The sequence below is a fragment of the Physcomitrium patens genome, chromosome 3 (genome assembly GCF_059467195.1).
Source record: "Physcomitrium patens ecotype Gransden chromosome 3, ASM5946719v1, whole genome shotgun sequence".
In the NCBI taxonomy this organism is placed as follows: domain Eukaryota; kingdom Viridiplantae; phylum Streptophyta; class Bryopsida; order Funariales; family Funariaceae; genus Physcomitrium; species Physcomitrium patens.
In genome coordinates, this window is record NC_143412.1 from 21,592,542 (window position 1) to 21,617,926 (window position 25,385).

Consider the following 25,385-nt stretch of genomic DNA (forward strand, 5'->3'; position numbering starts at 1 on the left):
CTAAGTATCAAGAGTCTCTTTTAATATTGTGGTATTATATATGCTACATCTTGCAGAATCAACGCTTTGAGCACGCCTTAATTACGTGGTTGCGTAAGCAGGAATTGCAGTTTTGGTGGGTCATGCATCTTTTCAATATAACTACGTGGTTGCGTAAGCAGGAATTGCAGTTTTGGTGGGTCATGCATCTTTTCAATATAACTACAGGAACAGCTCTATCCTACGTCATGCACTTTAAGGAGTCTCAAAAACTTAAAACATTTCGTCTCAGGCTTGAATTAAAAATTTGATAACGATGATAAAATACAGGAATTCGGGGTAGGAACTGAGAATTGAGGGGCTCGGTATCTGCTTGTGTCGATGATCTTTCGATCGATTTTCACGTGGATTTGTGTTCATCAGTGTTAGCCTTGTCGGCTGACTCGATCTGGCGATGCGCTTATGCAGCGAGGTCTAAGTCGCCGGATTGATGAACGACGAGAATCTGCAATCATAACACCTTCGGGGGATTCTGCCCTTGTGTTATGTCTGTATAAAAGGTATCGTACTAGAGATTGATGTCAATTCATGGGGTAGATCTTCTGCTTAACCTGACCTCGCTCCTCTGTAAGTTACGATGAGTTATTTTGATAAGAAGGTCCAGTCTGTTCAATTCCACTGTTCAATTGCAGGCATATGCAGACCCAGTTGCTCGACACTTAGTTGCTCAATCAGGCCCAGTTTATCAAGTCTAGTGTCGATCGCCGTCAGTTAGCTTTTATCACAATACCTCGGTCATTACTTCATCGTGATTGAGAGCTTTTTTCTTCCCGCAGTATGACTTCTGGATTACTTTGATCATAAAGCTCAGCGGTTTTCAGCTCCTCAGTTGTCTATAGTTACAAACCGCCACGGGCAGTGACCTTCGTCTTTGGCTGGCCGGGTGCAAAAAATGGCTTCTCTAAATGAGAGCGCATTACTTTCCGGATCATGGAGGCGTTGCGTCGCACTTTTGCTATCTTTGTCGCTATTGATGATGGGCTCAACTCAAGCTAGCAGGAAATTACAAACAGCTCAACCACAACTGCGACTCCAGGCGTACGGGGACAATACCGACACGCCTATGCACGCTCCTCCAGCTCAATCTTACTTGGTTTCAGACGGTAGCTGGGTAGATTGCGTTCCCATTGAAGGGCAAATTGCGGCCCACCACCCTAGCCTCAAAGTTCATATTATCAAGCTGAGGCCATCGGTACTTCCCAATATTCGCTCTTCATTGAGGGCGGAATTGCATCCACAATTGTTTGCTCGGGAGTATGGTGGGTGCCCAGACGGACACATTCCCGTTCAACGAATAGACCCCAACCGCCCCTACATGCAAAAAGATCGTCCCCCTCAAGCCCCTGAAGCGTCTCCAGCTGCTGCTGGAATCCATGAGTATGCAATAACAAATATGCCGAATATTCCCGGAGCTTACATAGGAACTGCGGCTTTCCTCAGTGTAAATGACCCCTACGTCGCAAATACCTCGGAGTTCAGCCTGTCTCAGTTCTGGGTTACCGCCGGGTCCTACACTGACAAGAGCCTGTGCACAATCGAAGTTGGCTGGCAAAAGTATCCCCAGAGACACAAGGGTGACGCGGACTACGCTCCTCACCTTTTCGTGTTCTGGACTGCAGACGCTTACCAAAAGTTAAGCTGCTATGACTTGCAATGCCCCGGCTTTGTCCATGTCGACCAGTCGTGGGTCATCGGAGGCGCCATGCCGTCGTACAGCACTTTGAAAGAATTACAAAATGGGATAACTTCCGAAGTTGCTATTCGAGTGCTGTACGACACAAATGATCGTGTCTGGTGGTTATATCTCGACGACGTGCCGATTGGGTACTGGCCAGCGTCGATATTTGGCAGTAAGTATTTGCAAGGGACCGCAGCGAAGGTAGAGTGGGGAGGCGAGGTCTACATCGAAAAGTGGAACAATACGGCTCACTCGAAGACTGCGATGGGGAGTGGTTTGTTTCCCACCGCGGGCTACCCAACATCAGCATACTTCAGAAACATCACGTACGCATATGCTAAGTCTGGATTTACAGACCTGGATGCCAATGTTACGTTTTTGAAAGGAGCTATGTTCCGGGACGATCCCAATTGCTATAATATAGCGGTTCAACAGAAAAATTACTCGAATTGGGGGTCTTATTTTTTTTTCGGAGGAAGTGGAGGAAGCAACCCTGCTTGTAAGGTCAAGCCATAAATTCGCTGAAAGCATGAATAAGATCGTCAACACCAGCGGTTGAATGTGGTGGATCTAATATTGTGTTCATGGATGATGACTGTTTGCACTACGCTAGAACCTAAACGTAGGCAAGGAATAAAACATTGCGTGTGAAACCGCAAAATTCGTACTCATGAGAGTTAAATCAACGTCACTGCCTCTTCTTGCGGTGATGAAACCAATAGATGATATTTTTGACTCCTGTAAAAAGAGCATGAGTAAAAATAGTACCTTGCTCATAGTTGTAATCACTTTCGTTTCATATTCAAATAATTACTGTGTAATAAAGTGCGTCTCACACACGAGTGGCTGTGCGACAAATTGTTTCCTTGATATTTTATTTTATAGGATACCGCTGAGGCTCACATGTGGGTGTCGCCTCAGCACAAGCCATCTGGTGGGAGATTCCATTTAATCTAATATTCTTTGTGGAATCCATTACCTCCCTTGACTCTAGAATTCTAGAGTTCCATGACATTACTTCTTTTCTTGCAATATGGTCCTGTCTAAACTGATTTACTTCTTGATCTAATTGTTGTCTTGAAGTAGATGAATGAAGTATCCATGATTGTTTGTCTCCTCTGTTAATTTTTGTAACATATGAATAGATATTCAATTGCTTCATCTCAGTCTGTGTTTTCGTATTAAAGAAGTGATACTTTTCTAAATGTTTGAACCTTGGGCCATCTTGCTCTTTACCTCCCAACCACTTTCAGATACATTCTTGCACAAAATTACGTTGAATGACTTGAATACAAATGCATTTTGAAGAACATCTTCAGCTTTGATTGTTTCTATTTGTTGCATGTTGTTCTTAATTCAAGTTCCAATTGTATTATCTTAATTAGGAATATTTATTTTCATTAATTTTTATTACATATCTATATTGCTTCTTTGTTTACAGTCTTTGCCTTAACGACTCATAAGTGTATTGTTTTTTTAGAATTTGACTATCTACAACAAATGACTTTAGTTTTTTTGGAATATATAATAATTAAAAAATTTGCATGGATAATGATGTGTATACTAAAGTTCACATAAACATCTTTTAAACTCAAGAATACCAACGTCCTTTGTAAAAATCAATTATCGAACAAATGGAGACTTAAGACTAACACATAGTTTAATCAGATGGCCGAATTTTCTTCATACGGAACTTCATACGGAACTTCATACGTAGTTGAATGTTAGGAAAGAGTGATTATACTACCAGAGCTTTTGAAGACCTCCAAATTCCGAGCGTGCAGGGGTGCGCCACCTCAGGATCCCAAACTTTGGACAGCATGAGATTAAGAGCTTTGCGCACTATCAATTGAGCCTAAATCTGCACCACAATTATAGAAATACGTGTAAAAAGCTGCGCTTTTGCGCTATCATCGGGCGATGTGCTCCTGATGAGGCCAAGTGGCTGGGGTCACGGCATGCTGCTCGCCTGTTAAGGCTTGTGAAGTTGCGGCTGTGGCCAGGTTTAGTGCTAACAGTTTACTCATTGTTGATACAGCTAAGCTGTATTTTGCAGCTGGGCTGTTTGCGTTTCTTGGCTCGAGACAGTTCTATTATTATTTTTTAGATATTTGCCTTCTAATAAATGGCTATCTGAACCCTCTATTCACAATGTCTACTTTGTGTAAACCCTAAGCTAGTTGCATAGTTTGTTACGTTTTCAAATTGGGAGTTCTCTGATGGCATCCTCTCACCCTCAAGGAGGTGTATCCAAGTTATTCTCAAGGTGAACACTCCATCAATTAATCTAAATAGATTTGAGTCTTTGATATCATTGTTTGCTAGTATAGAAAAATATTTGGAGATAATTGTTTGTATTGAGTCTTGTAAGTGCTTTGGTTAGTGTATTGCTGGAATCTCTATCTAATGGTTGGAGTGGAATGTTGTTGGGATTGCCCACAATTATTTTGGTATCATTGTTCTTATTGATATGTTGTTCTAATGGATGCAATCTCCACTCTAAAATGTGCTTCTTTGCTGGTTGTTCCTTGAATCCTTGATCTCATGTAGTGGTCCTCCAATCCTTGATCTCATGTAGTGGTCCTCCAATCCTTGATCTCATGTAGTGGTCCTCCAATGTATCAGTAATTAGTGTGGAATGTCTATTATAGAAAAAAGGTTGTCTATAGCTACATGAAGGGCAGAATGAGGTATAGGTCTAGGTTCTTTGGTATTTTGGTGTAAATGAGAGGCCAAATCTATAGATATAAATAGTGGAAGAGGGATTAGTTTCTAAGTGAGTGGATCACTTGTTGCAAAAATTATGTCTTTTGTCTATATTTTGATAAACAATTATTTTTGTTGTTGGTGTTTATTTGATGGCTTGATGTATTGATGTAGTTTCTTCTAAGCCTTGAAACTTATTTGTATGGTTGTCTTTTAGGCTTGGCAGAAGATCTGTCCAATATGAATAGGTGTACAATTTCAATCAAAGGTGCACTTAATACATTAGATATTTCAAAGTATTTAGGTTTTTAGAAAAAACCATGGAATTTTGTTAAACACACAAACTATGGAGGTAAAAATAATATATTTATTGATTGTATTTGGATCCAAACTACTATATAATATGACTTTCTAGGAGGTTAGTTACATTATTTATTATAGTAAATTATAGCAATTCCAAGAAGGCATATAATTATACAATCTCAAAAAACTTATTGAATGGTTTCATTTTCTTTAATGTTGCAAGGTTTGCAAGACAAATCCGTTGCCATGACTTGTTGCCAATAGCATATTAGGATTTTCTTAGCAAACATAGCCATTTCATAGTTGCTATTTTGTTAGAAATTCAAGGGTGTCAAAGATTCTTGTAAAATTTATAATAATAAGAGTCTTCAAATTGGTGAGGCTATCGTAATTTCTCTCTTTTGAGTGGAGCAAATCTATACTTGATGCATATTTAATACCATCTACTTATTGTGTAGTTGTATAGAAGGGTCACTTTTTGGTTATCTTGGTTTGCCTATTTTTATTTTGTAGGATAAAAATTTAGTACTTGTATAGATTTAGGTCTTTCCAATTATAGAATAGATGGCTATTGAATTGATTTGTCTTAATTGAATCCTATGAATTCTTTCTTTTTATATTATATGATAATTCTGAATTATTAGAGTTCTTTTATATTGATCTATAGGTGGCTTTTATGGATGGCTTTAAGATCTTTAGAAAGGAGCTCAATATATTTTGTTTTCATGAGGATATTTTCTTTAATGCGCAGTATGTGGTAGACCTTCACAATGCTATTATCAATATCTAGAGCGGACTAATTCTTTGGTATGTAGATGGGCATGTTAGACAAGTATCATAGAATACTGTTATATAATATGTAATTTGTAAATCATTTTTACATATTCATAATATCTAAGTAACTATTGAAGTAAATATGTATATTTATGATATTACTCCCTTTGATAGAGATGAATTCCATAGGGAGCAATAATCACATGTTGATGAAGTTTAAGATGTGGCAAATTATATTTGCCACAAACTTTGATCTTTGTTTCCTTTGAAGGTAGTTCATAGGTCCTCTCAATCACATATAATATTCTATTTTAAAGTAAAAAGACCACCTTGTTATTTAATTAGTGTTGAGGCCTTTGTAACTTCTTTCAAACAAAACATTTGTAACACCATTAGGAGTCATTCTTACCTTCAATAAAGTCACTAAACATTAAGAATCTCTTCCAAGTTCATGATATCAAATATATTGTATCTCGCCATCTATTAAAAAAAAAAATGTTATATTTGAAGGTCTTGATTTTGATTACATCATTTTGATTAAGGCAATCCTTATTTTTTTAGTAGTGAGAAATTGCTTTCTTTTTCATCTTGATTTTGATGGCTGTCATTGATAAAAAGCATCAACATTCTTTGCTGAATTTTAAAGATTCTTGGCTAGCTCCTATGTGAATTCACTAATATCATACTTACACCTATGTAAAAGATATTTCAAAAATTTTTAGTACCACCTTGAATCTAAGACTTCTTCAACTTCAAAATCTTTATTATTTTCCACTTTTATAAGAAGGGATGACAATTGTCTTCTTTTTGGCGTCATATTACATGTATTCTTGCTTGAGAATGGACTAAGTATGTATTTGTAGAAGATAAATAAAATTAAATAATAATTCTATCAAGTTTAATATAATCTCAAATAAACTTTAAGTAATCTATAATAATCCTAATTAAACTTTAACTAATTCAAAATAAATTATTTTTTAAAATTATTTAAAAATTTAATAAATAATAATTAAATTATTAAATTTGACACAAAATTTGCACATCTTATAACAACTAAGTAAGCAAAAAGCATAAAAAATTTGAAGAAGATCACACATATCAATAGCAAAAAAAACTTCCAAAACCATTTGGTTGTTAGTTGTCATTCTTCTTTGATTTGAATGTTGATCTTTCAATAGAGATGTTTCTTTGCTGAATCATTCAATTGGTTCATAATTTGGATTTTAAGAATATATTTTAAACTTAATTAATACTAATAATTTTTTCTTTAATCAAATTAGTAGGTATTGCCAAATTATAAAATCCTTCATTGATCTTAAATCTCAATTATTTGAGACTATAATCGACAAAAATCCTTATATTCTTCAATTTAACTACTTGATTGATCTTAAATTTTTTATACTTATTTATAAAAAATAAAAATAATTTTTTTTCAATTTTTACTTATAAGTAAGCTATTAAACTCACAAAATCTTAAAATTTATTAACTTATTTTTATTTTTAAAAATTTAAATCCACCAAATACATCATCAACTTTGAAAATCTTCCAAAATCTCAATATCAATCCAAATGACATGAAACTAATATTCAAAAATCTTTTCTTAAGTTTTTTCTCAAATCTCATACAAAAGAACCTTAGAGTCGCCATTGCTATGTAGTTTTGTGCCTTAAGGTCTAATTTTGATTCAAATTAATAATTGATCTTTTCTAGATATCAATTTTTGGTAATTTGAGATGAATTTTGATTTAATTTATTATTAATTTCCTCCTAAATATGCTTATATTAATTTTTTATCTCCTTTACTTTGATTTGGCTCATTTATGCTTCTACAAAGTAAATAGAAGTCCTTGCTATAAAAAATAACATTAAGACTAAATTTTTTATTATCTTTTTACTAGGCTCCTCTATAATAACATCTATATTTTTATTTTTCACCATATAATTGTGTTACTATACAATATCTATATGTTCATTGTCTTGTATGGTTAAAAAAGAGACATTTGAAATATGGGTTGGATCTTCATAGACTCCAATAGATATAATCAAAAGGCAATTGAATTGATTTATTCACAAATAAAAAATTGAACCTATGGTAATTTAACTTGTTACAAGGAGAACTACTCTTGATATTATGATAAAGTAAGCATCCCTTATTGCCAATGTAGAATTGAGATTGTTCTTTGCAATAGGTATCTATGTTGGTCTTTTGTCATTCTTAAACTTCTTTTAATTATATCTTTATTATTATATATAATTGAAATAAAAAATTTACCAAATCTTCTACTAGAAGATTATCAACTTTTAAGAAATTAAAAATATCAAATTACAAATGATAATATATATATATATATATATATATATATATATATATATATATATATATATATATATATATATATATATATATATATATATATATATATATATATATATATATATATATATATATATATATTTTGAATAGAAGAATATGCCAAATTATTGTATGCAAACTGTGCCAATGACAAAAGAATTGCCTAATCATCTTAATGATAGTTAATGATACACCTTAAATATTCTTCAAAAACTTGATTTATTTGTTTCGATTGTCCATCAGTTTGAGGATGAAAAGTCAAAAATAATTTTATATCCATCTTTAATATCTTAAAAAGGGTTCTTCAAAATTTTGATATAAATTGAGTCTTTTTATTTAATATAATATCTTTTGGAAATTCATAACAATGATAGATATTATCAAAGAAAAGTTTAGCTATTTTTTTTTTTTTTTTTTTAATCTATAATAGATTTTGTATATGATACAAAATATGTCATTTTGATTAAACAATCTACAATCAAAAATATAAAGTCAAATGAACTTGAACTTGAAAGAGTTGTAATACAATCTATAGAAACAAAAGACTATTATTGTTCTAATATAGGCAATGGTTACAAAAGTCTATAAGGTCAATAACAAGGAATTTTTTACCTTAAGCAAATGTCACATGATTGTACAAAATCTTTTACAATCTTCCATATTTGTAGCTATTAAAAATCTTTAAATATTAGCTCCAAAATCTTATTATGTCTAAAATATCTTGCTGTTAGAGAATTATGATGAACTTAAAGAATACGTAAACATGATTATCTTTTTAGAACATATAGACAATTTTTAAAATAAAGTAGATTGTTTTTGAACTCAAACTTTAAAGTATCATAAAACTTTTAAAAAATATTCTTAATATCATGAACAAGAAGATAAGATGATATATTTGAATGAATTTGCTTGACAAAGGTTGAATCAACAGTTAATGTTGATTTTATTATTTGAAGATGAAATTGCTCAAGCTTCAAGATGATTATTCTTTGTTGATCAAATACTACATTTTCTTCTTTTGATATAAGATAAGAATGTCTAAAAAGTACATTTAATAAAACTTGTTATTTTTTAAGTTGATATGTGATCTTAAAATCAAATCTTGATAATAACATGCTCCAATGAGCCTAGCAACAATTGAACATGTATGTTGACATGAAGTATTTGAGGTTTTTATGATGTGTATATAAAACAACTAGACTAGAAACTCTTTTTAGATAGTAGTGCTATTCTTGAAAAGAATCCATAATTATAAGAAGTTCTTTATTGTAGATTTTATAGTTGATCTCTACTACTAAAAATTTCTTAAAATAAAAAGTTACTAAGTAGAGTTTGTCATCTACTTCTATTTGTAGTAATATTTTAATATTACAATATTAAAATATTACAATATCATAAATTTTGATCTTATTTTATCAAACTTCTTGGACATACTAATCCTTATTTTTTATGCTTGTAGAAGCAAGACTTTTTGGATTTAGTTATGAAGTTCATCTATTTGCTTCTCTCAATATCAAAACTTCTTAGCATAGATTCTAGACTTCTTCTATAGACATAAGAATAGTACTTCCATGGTTGGCATTGATGATGCATGAAATTTCCACCTTAAAAGTATTTCAAGTTCATAAAGAACTGCAATAGTTGTAAATCTATTTTCACTTTTGCAAGTTGTAGCATCTATGATTTTTCTTTCTATTTTAAATAACTTAATAAATCTAAAAATTTTATTAAAAGAAATTAATTTGCAACCTCTAATGTCAAATAAAAATTTCCACAAAGAGGGATGATTTGCTCTTTTTAAGGAAGAATTAAGGTTTAAAGAACAAAAATTATTAGTTTAAAGGTAGATAGTTCACAACCTTTAAACACAAAAATAGAAGTAGAATAATCCATTCATTTCTAAAACAAAAAATAAGAATAATAAATTCTTTATTTTTGTCAAACTGTTAAGGATATGAATGAAGACAAGATGAATTTTAAAACATTCTTGTATAACTCAAGAAGAATAAATATTCACTCCTATAGTATTATAGTATTATAGTATTAAGACTAAAATGGCTATTACCAAAGAAGATTATAGACTCTTAAGTCTAGATTAAAAAAAAAAAAAAAAAGAAATTATTGAGAAGAATGAAGAAGGCTTTACTCTTGCCTCTATATATATTATCTAATTAGAAGCTATGTGGTGATATTTTATAAGTCTTCCAACACATATCTAATTTGTAAGACATATGTCTTAACTTACAAGGCATATTTTCTATACATATGCCACATTGTTAGCTTCTACCACAAGCTACCAATACATGCAACACATGACTAATTTGTTGGCCAAGTTTTTAACTTATTAATCACATATAGATACATATAAAATTGAAATTACATCTATGAAGCTTCTAAAAAGTTTTCTATAAGATATTATCAAATTAACTTACTTTTATCTATTCATAACATCAAGATAACTATTGGAATAAATATATATGTTTGTGATAAGTGGTCATCATTCCAAATATCTAATAGTGTATGGATGCTTTTTCTTAACCGTAAAATAAAGCGGTCATTTTTGTCTTGACTCACATATTATTTTTTATATTGAATAATTTGAAATTATCACAATTTTATTGACATAAGATTTCATTAATAAATTTTGAGAAAAGTAATGTAAAGCCATGTTGGAAGTTACGTTAGTTGGCACTCATATTTTTTTATAATTGTAAATGATGTATATTGATTGATATATTATTTTTTATAATCCAATATTTACTAAGATTTCATGTATCATATTATCATAGCATGTAGTTTCCATTTTATGGTCAATGAGGACGTTCTATGGCTCTAAGCCAATTGTGAGATCATACACAATGAATTTTATAAAGAATACTTTTAAGTCTTATTTTATGATTGATTGAATTATTGTGTCTCACTTAACCTTGGCTCTTGTGTTGTTGATGATGCCTTCTACAAATAGTTTTGAATTAGAACTTATATCTAATTAAAGATTTTGTCTTCTATACTTGCACATGATATTAGATATTATATTGATATTAAGATGACTTAGTTGATTGTTAATATGCAACCTACAAGTAATAATTTTTTAGGATCCTATTTCACAAGTTGCTTTGTGATTTGTTGAAGGACCTTGTTTTTACATTCTTTTTGTGATAATTTATACTTGATTAGAAAATCTAAGTATTTATTCACTTGTTCAGTATCTTTTCAAATCAAATTGAGATCTTCTTTCTATTGCTAGTGTTGCTTATATGGAAATGCCTAAATTATGCAAGTCTTATATGAAATAGCTTTGGTAAAGGATGCTTCACAAAATCTAGTGAGTGTATGTATTATATATATGGTTTTCCAGATTACTTGCTAGAAAAAAGGCTATATTATTTGCAAATATTTTATTACTAATTACTATATTATTTGGTAGTGTGAATCATTGTAATTTTTATTTCAGATTGTCTAACATTTAGCCAAGTATATCAATAATAAATAGAAAAAAATATAATACTAAAGAGCAATCCTAGATCTATCAATTTTAGAAGTGGATCTGTTTTATTTGTTAATTGTGATTATGGCCATTGTCATATGGCATGATTTGCTATCTTGGAATACATTGGATATCTAGCTGTAAAGAGTTTAACTTAAACCTTTATATGAATCTTGTCTTAGCCTCCCAAAACTCCTTTATTTTGCATAAAACTCAAAATATAACAAAATCCCTTCAAAACATATTTTTCTCGCAAAGGATTTTTTTATTCCAAACTTTAGAAATTCACAAATCTTAATCTAGCTGTTTAATTTGTCTCAAATTTTTAAGATTAGTAGAATTCATTCTTAAATTTTACCACAAAAAAACCAACTACAAATTCACTCCCGATCTTTTCATATCTAAGAAATCCTAGCAGATACTCTAAACCCTAATTTACAAGCATCCGAGCACTATTTTCTTAATATCTCAAGAACCCAAAACTCAAATGTTATTAGACTTATGTGCAAAGTTTATTAACATGACTTTACACATTTTTTGAAATTTTGAGCCAAAACCTTGTCAAATTGCTCAAGATATAGCTCAAGATACAACCACTAGTAAATCAGATCACTTACTATACTTAGATAGCATGCACTGACTTCAAAATCTAATAACCCCTTTATGCCAACTTGGAATTCAGCAAGCAGTATACAAAAAGTGTAGCTGTAAAAGTGCTCTCTTTAGTCACAATTACCGATCCTCAATTGCTATGTGTATGCATGCATTAAGCCAAAAAGAGTGACAGTAGCTCTCAAATCAATACCTTAACTATGAGTGCCTATATCTCCTTCATATAAACTCCAAATCATACAAAACTTGTACCAAAATCATAGCTAAAAATCTAAATAGGCAAACCTTAGCCTTTAAAGCTTGAATGGCTCTGAAAAATTAACCCTTATCTTTAATATGGCCTCGGGTAGCCTCCTCAAAGCCTATTGGTCATGATTTTTAACCAATAGGAATCGAGATTTTCATCATTTATCTCCATTCATCTATATTGGTGGCCCTTCTTCAATCTTTTTTCTTATAAGATTTATATAATTTATGCTCTAAATACCAAATAAAAGAATCGAAATAAGTTTTCAAAGGTCACCAATGTCTAACAAAGGTGACTCTAAATATTTAGAAGTTACTATCAACCAAAACCAATCTTAAAAGTGACTATCAAATGGAAATTAAAGTTATACAAATTCTAAAGTAATCTTTTTAAATAACCTCTTCTGAATGTAATAATCAAATTATATTTTAAAATCAATTAAAATCTACTAACATGGCTCTGACCATATTACTCAGTAAATTATATTAAGTATATAATTACATTATTTTCATATAGTAGCCGAACTATAACACGACATCCACCCTCTCTAAACATATGCATCCTCCGGTATGCACTAAAAAAAATCAAAGTTGTAGTCCGCATCATAGTACTTCTTCAATAATATCTTCTTCAAAATCCAATTCTTCCTCTTGTCACGGACACAAAATACAGACTTGAAATCTAATAAGAAGTTCAAGAAGAAGTGGCAAAACTAGATTAAACAGATGAGTATAAGAACAACACCAAAAAGGTGAGCTAGAACTCCAAGAGATGTATTGTCGAGACTGAAGAACTCTTCAGCCTCGATCCCTATATATACTCCTACTTAGGAAGCTTCTCGAGCTACTTCTATTAACTAGGAAGCTTCTAGAAGGTTCCAGAGGCTTTCTTTCTAGAAGGTTCTAGAAACTTCTCGAGCTACTTCTATTAACTAGGAAGCTTCTGGAAAGTTCCAGGGGATTCCTTTCTAGAAGCTTCTAAAAACTTCTCTTCTAGAAGGTTCTAGAGACTTCCTTTCTAGAAGCTTCTAGAAACTTCTCTCTAAAAGGTTCCAGAGACTTCTCTTCTAGAAGGTTCCAGAGGCTTGTTTTCTAGAAGGTTCTAAAAACTTCTCTCTAGAAAGTTCTAAGGAATATGTCCCTAACATCACCCCCTCCTTTAGCTTCGAGGTCTCTGAGAAGCAATGTTGTTGATCAGTACCTACGCAAGAAAATGAAGATCTGTCGCATAACTTCTGCTATGAACTCCAACTGTTGTTCACGAGGCAAGTGGTTCATCGACCCTTGAAGCCAATGGTAGTGGCCCACGCCTTCGACTTCTGACCAAGCATGAACTTCCGTGTCCTCATTGTGAAATTGTCCTACAAACATGCCTTCTGGTTGACCATCGTAAGCAGGCTCGATCTCAAATAAGATCACCAGTGATCGGTTACTCGGTATCCTCCGTCGTCGTCGTGGTACATGTAGTTCTTCATCTTGGGGTTGCCTTCGTGAGCTACTCGGTTGCGATACTCTGACTGATATAGTATCTATCTCTTGGCTATCCATATCAAAAGACCAAACTACGATCTATCTTGGAGAAAATAACTACATCAACTATGAATTTTGCTAGTGCTCTCCCTTTTTCTTATATTGTTGGGAGAACAAGCTTCAGAAAGAAGCTATCATCGAATTGATTTAGGTTTATCGAGATGTTGTTGATGAAACTCCTGTACCTTTTGTGGTGCATTTGTAAGATTTTCAACTAGCTCCCACGTTCGCTCATTAATGTCATAGCCACACCAATGAACAAGATATTCTAACTTTCCCCACCTTCGCCGTGAATCCAATACCTTTTCAACCTCCTATTCTTCGTGGTTCTCGATTTCAATACTAGGTGGCGGATATTGCACTCTTCCAGGAAAAGATGACTCTCGATAAGGTTCCAACAGAGAAACATGAAAGACTGGATGTACCTTCATAGAAGCCGGTAACTCCAGCCGATATGCCACTGGATTAATTTGCTTCTGGATGATAAATGGTCCCAATCTTCGATAGTCCAACTTATCACATGGTCGCTTGGTCTTGATATTTCGTCGAAGAAGCCAGGCTTTGTCTCCAACTTTGAAAGTAGGTGCTGGATTCCAAAATCTATCTGCAGACATCTTATAGGATTCTTGAGCGGATTGTAATTGAAGCTTCAACATAGTTTGAAGCTCTGATAGTTGCTTCGCAAATCCTTCAGCTGCTGGATTGTTATTTGTTGACGGACTCAATAAATCAAGCTTCGGATGATACCCATAGTTGGAAAAGAATGGTGTTTGTTGAGTCGACGCATGGAAGGTGTTGTTATATGCAAACTCGGCTAGCGGTAGATATGCAGTCCAATCGTCTTGCTGATAGTTGATGCTGCATCGTAAGTACTGCTCCAAGACTTGGTTCACCCGTTCCGTTTGGCCATCAGTTTGAGGATGAAAAGCTGAAGAAAGCTTCATATCCACCTTCAATATCCCAAAGAGAGATCTCCAAAACTTTGACACGAACTGGGTACCTCGATCTCATATGATATCATCTGGTAGTCCATGATATCGATACACATTATCGAGAAAGAGTCTTGCTGTGACTTCACTAGACGATGTCTTCTTACAAGGAACAAAGTGTGCCATCTTCGTAAGCCGATCTACCACGACAAAGATGTTGTCAAATGAGTTTGATGATGGCAAGTCCGTGATGAAGTCCATAGAAATTGAAGACCATGGTCGACGTGGAATTGGCAATGGCTGTAGAAGTCCATAAGGGCGATGCCGAGGATTCTTAGATCTTGAACAGATGTCACAAGAGAGGACAAAATCTTTCACATCCTTCCACATTTGGGGCCACCAAAAATCTCGGGAAATAAGCTCCAAGGTCTTGTTGAATCCAAAATGTCCCGCAGTTGGAAAATCATGGTGAGATTGAAGAACTCGGAGTCGTGCTAGTCCTTTTGGAATGTACAATCGCTCTTCAAAGTATAAAAGATCTCCCTCCACCTTGAACTTGTCGTCATTGGTATGTTGCTTGATATCAATGGCTACTGAATCTTTAATAGTCATAGCACGTACCTGGTTTAGGAAGTCAGCATCAAATGATACAATAGTAGCACAAAGTTGAAATCTCTCTGGCTGCAATAACGTTGTACATTGTTGATCAAACGCTGCTTCTCGAGCCTTTGGTGCAAGATACGATCTCCTTGATTAAGCATCGGATAGTCCTTGCTGCCTTCCAGGTCGATAAGTGATAACAAAATTGAATCTAGATAGCGACATATTCCACAGAGCTTGACGCCGATTTAAAACTCGAGCCGTCATGAAATACTCCAAATTCTTGTGATCCGTATATACGGTTACTGGATGTGCAGCTCCTTCAAGAAAGTGACGCCATTCTTCGAAAGAATCCACTATAGCAAGAAGTTCCTTATCGTGGATCTCATAATTGATTTCAGTAGCAGAGAATTTCCGAGAATAGAATGCAACTGGATGGAGCTTCTTATCTTCACTCATTTGTGAAAGCACAGCTCCCAAAGTAAAATCTAAAGCATCAGTTTCTAAATAGAAGGCCTTTGTAAAGTCTGGATGTACCAAAATTGGAGCTGTAGTAAATGCTGTCTTCAAATCTTGAAATGCCTTCTTCGCCAAAGGTCCCCATTCCAACTTATCCTTGCATGTTAATCGAGTGAGAGGAGTAGCAACTTGAGAATAATTCTTGATGAAGATCCGATAGAAGTTAGCAAAACCAAGAAAGCATTGTACATCTCTAACCGTCTTCGGAACCTCCCAAGACATGATTGCTTCTACTTTCTTGGGGTCCATCTTCAAACCTTCTGTAGTCGCAATGAACCCCAAAAATTCCATCTTCGTCCGGTGAAATAAACACTTTTCTAATTTGGCATATAGTCCTCGCTTGCGTAGTTTCTCCAAGATCAAACGAACATGCTCCTCATGCTCTTCCTCATTTTTAGAGAATATTAGAATATCGTCTAAGTAGATGACAACAAAATCGTCGGGGTGTTCTCGAAAGATGTCATTCATCATATGTTGGAAAACCGCTGGAGCATTGGTAAGACCAAAAGGCATGACATTATATTCGAAATGACCATACCTTGTACGGAATGCTGTCTTCCACTCATCTCCTTCCTTGATTCGTACGAGATTATAAGCTCCCCTCAGATCAATTTTTGTAAAGATCTTCGCACGTCCAAGTTGTTCTAAGAGACTAGAAATCAAGGGTAATGGGTAACGATTTTTCTTTATTATCTTGTTGAGGCCTCGATAGTCCACACACATCCGTAATGATCCATCTTTCTTCTTCACAAATAAGATGGGTGCTCCAGCTGATGATTTTGAATGACGAATGAAGTTCTTGGCTAGATTCTCGTCGATGTACTTTCGTAACTCTGCCAACTCCGTTTGCGATAGATTGTAGATTGGGCCAAAAGGTGGTTGTGTTCCTTCTTGCAAGTCTATGGCACAATAATATGGTCGGTGTTCCGGTAGTATGTCGGCGTTCTTCTTTTGAAACACGTCTTCAAAATCTTTATATTGCTCCGGTATACTTGCTGTTGAGATCTTCTCTTCGGTAGTTGGAGCCGCATAAATGAAAAATGGAGTGCCTTCCTTAGATGATCTTATAAACGCTCTTGCTCCAATGAGTAAGGATTTCTTTTTTCGAGGTTTTTTACTAGGTTTTTTCTTGGGTGGTTTTGTGGAAAAAGTCATCTTCCGCAACCTCCAATCTATCAATGGATTATGTTTTTCCAACCAAGAAAGACCAAGAATAATAGGATTTGATGGGGTTCTAATAATATTAAAAATAATATGACTACTATGGTCTTTAAACGCTACTTCTATAGGTTTTGATTCATGGGTGATGCTACCAGACAATAAAGGTCGCCCATCTATGACCTTAACATGAACAGGTTTTGATTTTTGTACTAAACGGATCTTATGATGCTTTGCAAATTCTTCGTCTAAAAAACAAGCAGATGCTCTTGAGTCTAGTAGTGCTAAGGTTCTCAGTTTTTGAGGGCCGATAAACAGAGGGATTGTAAAACAAAGTGCAGGTTGGGCAGAAAGAAAGGAACCTGATTGTTGTTGGGATATTTCATTGTCGAGCCGCATGGTTCCTACTCTGGCTGGGCAACCTCGTTTTCCTGAACAAATACTCCCCTAGTCTTGACTATGCCTCGATTTTGCTTTTTGGGGCAATTTCCGACTTTGTAGCCTTCTCCAGCGCAATACAAGCATAAATTTTCCTCCATACGTCGCTTTTTTTCTTCTATAGTAAGAGATTTGATACGTACCGCATCAATTTGCATGTCTTCCACCTCTGAATGCGAATTCACACCGCTAGCCGACATAGTTGGAGCATGGCGAATTGTATGTTGTCTTGAGCGTTGTCGTGTTGTAACACGAGTATACAGTGAAAATAAAAAGAAAGGGGAATTTTATTAATATTCAGTTATCTCGAATATTGGGAGCATCGACCAACTCCAGTACAAATACTGAGTGGTCAGGTTCAGTCACTCCGTTACAGTCAGCCGGGGCATACTGAAATGCTCCATTCGATTCCAATAACGGGAGTCAGCATGAAGAGAAGGACCAATTCACACGACGGGTTCGAGGAGCCAATTGGATCCAATTTCGATAATCCAATCCGGGTCCTCTTATCCAATATGAGACCTGAATTGGCCGGTCAACCCAATGCAGTCTAATTACGGGAAATCCAGGTCTTACTACGGGTCTTAGCCAATCTGACGCGAGGACCAATTTGACCCAATTACGGGAACATCCAGGTTACTACGGGCATCTTTCCCAATATAAGACCTGAATTGGTCGGGCGACTCAATGTGGTCCCGGTTACGGGATTCGATTTTGTTTCACGCTGTCCTGTTCTCTGTGCCGTTTCAGGAAACGTTGTTTTAAGTAAATGGATTTCTTAAAGGTAAAAACGGAGGAGAAAGCTTGACGGCGAGAGTCAATTTCGGATCCAAGCTTGAGGTAGGAGCCAATTTCGGATCTAAGATGGAAGATTGAAGAAATTCAGAGGATAAGGTTAGGGGGGAATTGGGAGGGAGCGAGTTTTTCAAGCTTTTGCAAGGTTACCAGTTCGGTTTTCATTGGAGGTTTTTTGAAGATCAAGGGAATTAGAGAGAGAGGCTTCATGCTTCGGGTCGGGGAGGGAAAGACATAGAATTTGGATTTTTCTTCTTCGTAGAGTTTTGGGAAGGCTGAGGCAATCGCTGCTGAAGTCAGTATTGTAATGGTGAATTGAGATTTTTAATGAAGTGGGTTTGAATACTCTTGACTGTTTTGTAAAATCGAGTTACGTCTGTGATTGAAGGATTAAAGGGGAGTCTATAGGAGTGAGTATGCGGAGTGAATGAAATTTATTGGGTTAATCTAATAGGACAGTCAGTGGATACAAGATCGTAAGTACAAAGGGGTATTGAAGATTAACAGTTTGGGTTGTTCGGGGTTCTCTGTAACATCTAGAGACCTACCGGCTGGGGCAAAAAAAAAGACTTCGACAAGCAATCGAAGAGCATCCATATAGATTTACGGTACATTATTGCAGTCGTTTATATTCCAGCAGTCAAAAACTGATAGACTGCTTGACTATCGGCGAATCTCCATACTACCTTCTACAGCCAGACGCCCGGCGCGTTCTCGAGCAGGAAAGCACGTAATACGATATAAGTGGTGAACCCGACGTGAAAGCTTGAGGTAGAAGGTATTGGATTTCGGTTGATTTTATCTTTATTTTTATGGAAAACGAAAATAAAAATTTTGAAGGATTTTTGGGAGAAGTTTCTGGTGGGGAGTCTTCTAAAGGACAAGGTATTCACATGGATCCGTCTATTGCTAGTTTGTTTCAAGCCTTCTCATTGTCAATGCAGCAACAGCAAAGCAATGATCGGAAGGAAGCTTTGGCAACCAAAGCATTGCAAGCAGTGGTCAATAAAATTGATCAATTTGATGGGAGGAATATTTCAAGGTATTTAAGATGTTATGTTCGTGAAATGGAATTAAATCGGGTTTCTGAGAAAAAAATGGTTGCACTATTTGGACTTGCCACGATACCGGAGATAAGGGACCACATTACATCGATTACGGATCGTTGTGGGAATTCATGGGAAGATTTTTCACATGCATTGAAAGACGAATATTTCTTGGAAGATGCTGATCGCGTTACTAAGAAGCTGTTTCTGGAATGGATTGAACGGCCCAATAAGAATTTACAAGCAACAGAGCTACTAAGGGAATTTGAGAGGCAGTACTCTCAATTATCGAGGGTGGAAAAATTGACATTGGGGCTGAACAAAGTTGATCTATTTCTTCAAGCTGCTTATGGAGAATTGAAAGAGAAATTAGAACCCCTTCTTGAAGACAAAGAAGAAGATGAAGGATTGACAACGAAGTGGAAGAATGTTGAAGATGCGGTGGGGTTGCTTACAAAAAACGAAAGGAGCAAGGATAGGAGCAATATTCCGTAAACAGTACAAGCACCCAAAGCTCCAATACGTACAACACCACCAACAATGCCTATAGTTCAAACTTCGTAATCCTTGTCAAAGAAAGCAGATATGGGTATGGAAGAAATTATACGAGGAATGCGAGATCTTCAAATCAAATTGGCAAGACTTGAAGAGAATACTTCTATAAACAATTCGAAGAATGTTTCAAAACAAGGATATGTACAAAGATGCATTTGGTGTGATGATGCTTCACACACTAGAAAAGATTGCAATGAATTTAATAATATGATACGGCAGGGAATTATTTGCTGGAAAGATGGGAAGATAGCATTGAAAGATAGGGAAGATCTTCTTCAAACCAATTTTGGCAAGGGAGGAATGAGAGCATTGGTTCAAGATTACTTAAAAGAGCATGAAACAGTAGTACGAGAAAGTGCAAGTTATGGTGCTAGAGTAGATGATGAAATTGGTGGAAGTACGGAAACTAGTGAGTTTTGGGCTTCTGCCGTTTCTACAATGCAAGAAGGGAAATTACCTCGAGAAGCGTTATTGAGAACTGCAGCTACAATACGAGGAAGAACAGGTTGGGAGGATCCTGTTGAGTCTCTTTCAGTTCATGCATATATTGCTAAGATCCAATATGAAGCTTTGATGGAAGAAAAAAGACGAGGAAATTTTGATGATACTAGAGAAGGAAATTCTTTTAAGAGGCAAACTCAAGGAGACAAGGCTCAGGAGGCAGCTTCATAAGAATTGCCTGTAAAGGATACCTCAGCATCATTGGGAGAAAAAACAACGGAGACAAAAGATAAGGGCAAATCAATTGCTTATAAGCTACTTTCTGACATTGAAGCGGCAACAAATTTGAAAGGGGTGTTGGAAGAACGTATATTAAACGCTAAGGTGGAATTCACATTGAAAGAAGTCTTGGAAATTACAAAGAAGGAGTTTCATGATGTTATCATTGACAACATTAAGCGAAATTGGCAAATAATGAGCGAAACTGGAATGAGTCATGCTATTGATGCAAGAATACGTAGAGACAAAGAAGAGGTTGATATTGGTTACAAGCAACCAACAAATGAAAAGAATGGGTATAATCAGCGAGTACGTTTCGAAGATTCTAGTGACAAGGAAATGGAAACTTTGAGCCATTATACTCGAAAGCATTGAACAAGGGGAACTACTGAGGTATTGGTGAAGGTAGGAGATATAGAAGAACCAATAGTTGCTTTGGTGGACCATGGTTCTGAAATAAATCTCATGTCTAAAGATCTTTATAAGAAACAAAAATGGCCAATTGATATGGAACATGGATGGGCAATACGAGCAGCTAATAACACACGAGGCGAATTATATGGAGCTTGTCCAGATGTCAAAATTCGGATTGGGGATGTTGCGACGGAGCAACATTTCTTCGTTCAAGATACAACGTCTTATCCGTTGATTTTAGGACAACCTTATATCACGGCAACACGGATGGAAACAAAGGTACTTGACGATGGTTCTGCTTATGCAAGGGTACGGAGCGAAGATGGGAGGAAAGCTGTATAATTTCTAACAGTACCTCCTAACCATGAACGGAATCGAGATAGGTTGAGGGAGAAACCATTGCCAAAGATTGTTGAAGGATTTAAGGATTTTGGGGAGGTACCACTGTAAAGCGAGATTATAGAGGTACAAAAGAGGAGGTACTCTCGCGAGATGAAGGTGCCTTTGATGCGAGTTTTATTGGTATATTGGAGAATGGAAATATTATGTATAAGAAAGTTGATGATTTTAAAAGAAAAGAAAGAAAAAGATTATATGATATTGAAGGACAATTATGCAAGATAGGTACATTGCAAGATGATGAGAGGATTTTGGGTGTTTATGAAGAAAATGGGCTGGAAGATTCATTGGAATTGATTACATCTATTGGGTTCGGAGATAATGATAAGATTGTTGAGATTCATTCGAGAGAGGTTTATACCATGCTTGAATCTTTTCAAGCACCAGAAGTCACAGTAGAGACGAGATATAAAACGGCAGATAAGAAGGTAAAGCCTGTTGCCGGACCATTACCAGAGGATTCTAAAGAACAAATGGGAGAAGCATCAAAAGAAGCAAGTTTAAGAGATCCAATGAGTATTGGACATCAGTTTACTGAAGAGACTTTTGAAGAATTGAAGATTGGTTCTGATGGTTCTTTATTGCCGGAGGAAATTACTTGTTTCAAAAAGATGTTGGCTAAACAAGGTAGATCATTTGCCTTCGAATCTTATGAAATTGGGTGTGTGGATCCAAATATTATAACACCTATGGTTATCTTCACTGTACCGCATGTACCTTGGAATCTAAGACCGATTCCAGTACCGAGGGCACATTTACCTAAATTGGTGGAACTATTGAAAGAAAAGATAAAGATGAAAATATTAGAACCTTCATTTGTACCGTATTCTAGTAGATGGTTTACGGTACCTAAGAAGAATGGGTCACTACGGTTTATTCAAGATATGCAGCCGGTGAATGCTTTAACTGTCAGAAAAGCAGGAATTGGACCTATTGTGGATGAATTTGCAGAGGCGTTTGCTGGAAGGGCGATCTATTCAATGGGTGATTTGTATTCAGGTTATGATCAATTTCAACTTGCCGAAGGAAGTAGAGATATGACAACGATGAGGACACCGCTTGGATTGGTTAGAATGTGCACTCTTCCTCAAGGCGCGACCAACTCAGTTGTGCATATGATGAATGGGATGAATAAGGTATTGAGAGATTTTATTCCGGAAAAGACTATGCCTTTTCTGGATGATGTTCCTATAAAAGGGTGCAGAGAATGAGACAAGGATGAAACTTTAGATACGAGGGGGTGTCGCAGATATGTTGTTGATCATATACAAGATTGTGAAAAGATTTTAACTCGGCTTGGAGAAGTTCATCTTACATTATCGGGTATGAAGTCCGTATTTGGAGTGCGAGAGGTTGTAATTGTTGGACATTTATGCGGATCTTACGGAAGAAAACCAGATCCGACTAAAGTTGATGCAATTGGAAGGATGAAAGAGGATTGTGGTTCTTTAACAGAGGTTCGCAGGTTTTTGGGTGCATGTGTATTTTATCGAATCTGGATCCCTCATTTTGCTCACATAGCGGATCCATTATATGAACTGTTACGCAAGGGTTACCAATTTAAATGGGAAGAAAGGCATATTCAGGCAATGCAAAGATTGAAGAAATTATTGATGTCACCTCCAATATTGAGGAAGGTTGATTATAAGTGCAATAGACCAGTGATTCTTACTATAGACGCTAGTCCAATTGCCGTTGGATGGGCGGTGGGTCAAGATGATTCGAATGGGAGTAGATTTGCAGTTCGATTTGGAGCTAAAGTTTTAAGTATTCGTCAGCGTGCATATTCGCAAGTCAAAAGAGAACTTTGGGGAGTCGTTTCGGCTATGAAAGTTGAAAAGGACTATTTGATTGGGGCAGTAGTAGTAATTGAAACAGATTGCTTGCCATTGCTTGGAATGATTATTAACTGTTCAACGCCAGATATTGCAATGTTGAGATGGATTGCTTATATTAAGTCACTAAATCCAGAATTTAAGCATATCACTAAAAAAGACAATTTAGTAGCAGACATGCTATCTCGAGCAAGATACGAGAGGGACGACGAAATGGTTGAAGACATTGATGATGTCGGATTGAAATTCTATTCAATATCGAATCTCAACAGAGAAGACAAGCTATTTCTTGAAGAATCTTATGAAGGAGAATTATTGGATATTGGTCATTATTTGAATACCTTGTCTAAGCAGGGGAATTGGTCTACAGAAAAATTCAAACAAATAAGAAAAAAAGCATATGGATTTTTACTTCGAGATGGATTCTTATAGAAGAGACCGAAGAAAGGAATTGGGATGCCACAACGAGTGATAGGCAAAAGGGAAGAAAAACTAAAATTATTAAAGGAGTTTCATGATAGTTTATGGGCAGGGCATAGAGGAATCTGGGCTACTTTTGCTAAACTCAAGGAACGATATTGGTGGAAAAATATGTATCGAGATGTGCTCTCATTTGTAGAGTCATGTGAAATCTGTCAATCGTATTCTAATATCCGACATCGAGATGGTATTCATCCTACGTATCCTCTGGCTATTCATTTTAAATGGGTTGTTGATTTGGTTATTATGCCGGTTGGGTTATGGCAGATGAGATATTTGGTTTTAGCTCGTGAAGATTTATCAAATCAAGTAGAAGGAAGAGCATTGAGGACAAAATCTACAGAGGGGATTTGTAGGTTTTTGCTTGAAGATGTCATTTGCCGTTACGGGTGCGTAGGAAAAATCATTGCAGATCGTGGAGAATTAAATGCACAAGAAGCTCGTAAGTTCTTTGAAAAATGTGGAGTTAAACTATCACTGACTACTGCTTATAATCCGGAAGGGAATGCGAAAAGCGAACGCGGTCACCTGCCGATTGTGAAAGCATTGGTTAAAGCTTGTAATGGGAAAGTTAAAGAGTGGCCACGGCTTTTGTCATTTGCATTATGGGCTGATCGAACAACACATAGTTCGGTGACAGGATATATGCCAGTAGAACTTATGACAGGTCAAAAACCAATTATGCCGATTGAAGAAAAGGTACTTACTTGGAGTATGCTACCATGGGAAGATGGATTGACAAGAGAAGAGCTTCTGGCTATTAGGATTCGACAATTGGAGCAAAGAACGGAAGATGTCCAGATAGCATTGAAAAGGTTAAAAAGAGCAAGGTTACAAAACAAGGTGCGATTCGATAAGCAACATCGATTGAGACCAAAAGCAATCGAGGAAGGTGACTGGGTACTTGTTTATGACAATAGTCTGGATAATGAACATAGTACTTTGCAAAAATTTTCAAAACGTTGGTTTGGACCATATGTTGTAACAACTATTCATGATAATGCGACTTACTCATTATGGGAGTTAGATGATACAAAATCGAAAATACCAATTGCAGGGAAGCGAGTAAAAATATTTAAACGAAGACACGTGGAGATGAATATGGAAGACCTTAATGAAGGTATAGAGATTCCGCAGCAAGAAGATGAAAGTGATAGGGATAATGAAGGTGACGAAGACGAACTGGACAAAGACGTAGGGGATATATTTTGAATCAAACAGCAATTGGGTAAATTGGTGCAGACCGGAGGATGCACAAGTTCAGAGGGGGTGGATGTCGTGTTGTAACACGAGTATACAGTGAAAATAAAAAGAAAGGGGAATTTTATTAATATTCAGTTACCTTGAATATTGGGAGCATCGACCAACTCCAGTACAAATACTGAGTGGTCAGGTTCAGTCACTCCGTTACAGTCAGCCGGGGCATACTGAAATGCTCCGTTCGATTCCGATAACGGGAGTCAGCATGAAGAGAAGGACCAATTCACACGACGGGTTTGAGGAGCCAATTGGATCCAATTTCGATAATCCAATCCGGGTCCTCTTATCCAATATGAGACCTGAATTGGCCGGTCAACCCAATGCAGTCTAATTACGGGAAATCCAGGTCTTACTACGGGTCTTAGCCAATCTGACGCGAGGACCAATTTGACCCAATTACGGGAACATCCAGGTTACTACGGACATCTTTCCCAATATAGGACCTGAATTGGTCGGGTGACTCAATGTGGTCCCGATTACGGGGTTCGATTTTGTTTCAGGCTGTCCT

At 35.8% G+C, this 25,385-nt stretch overlaps 1 protein-coding gene across 1 annotated transcript; it reads left to right on the plus strand.

The window, feature by feature from the left end:
- The first annotated feature begins 257 nt into the window (after positions 1–257).
- LOC112279521 (protein neprosin) lies at positions 258–2,587 on the plus strand. The gene has a single exon (XM_024514043.3). The coding sequence runs from the start codon at positions 932–934 to the stop codon at positions 2,231–2,233; it is 1,302 nt and encodes a 433-aa protein (XP_024369811.1). The 5' UTR covers positions 258–931; the 3' UTR covers positions 2,234–2,587.
- The last annotated feature ends 22,798 nt before the right edge of the window (positions 2,588–25,385 follow it).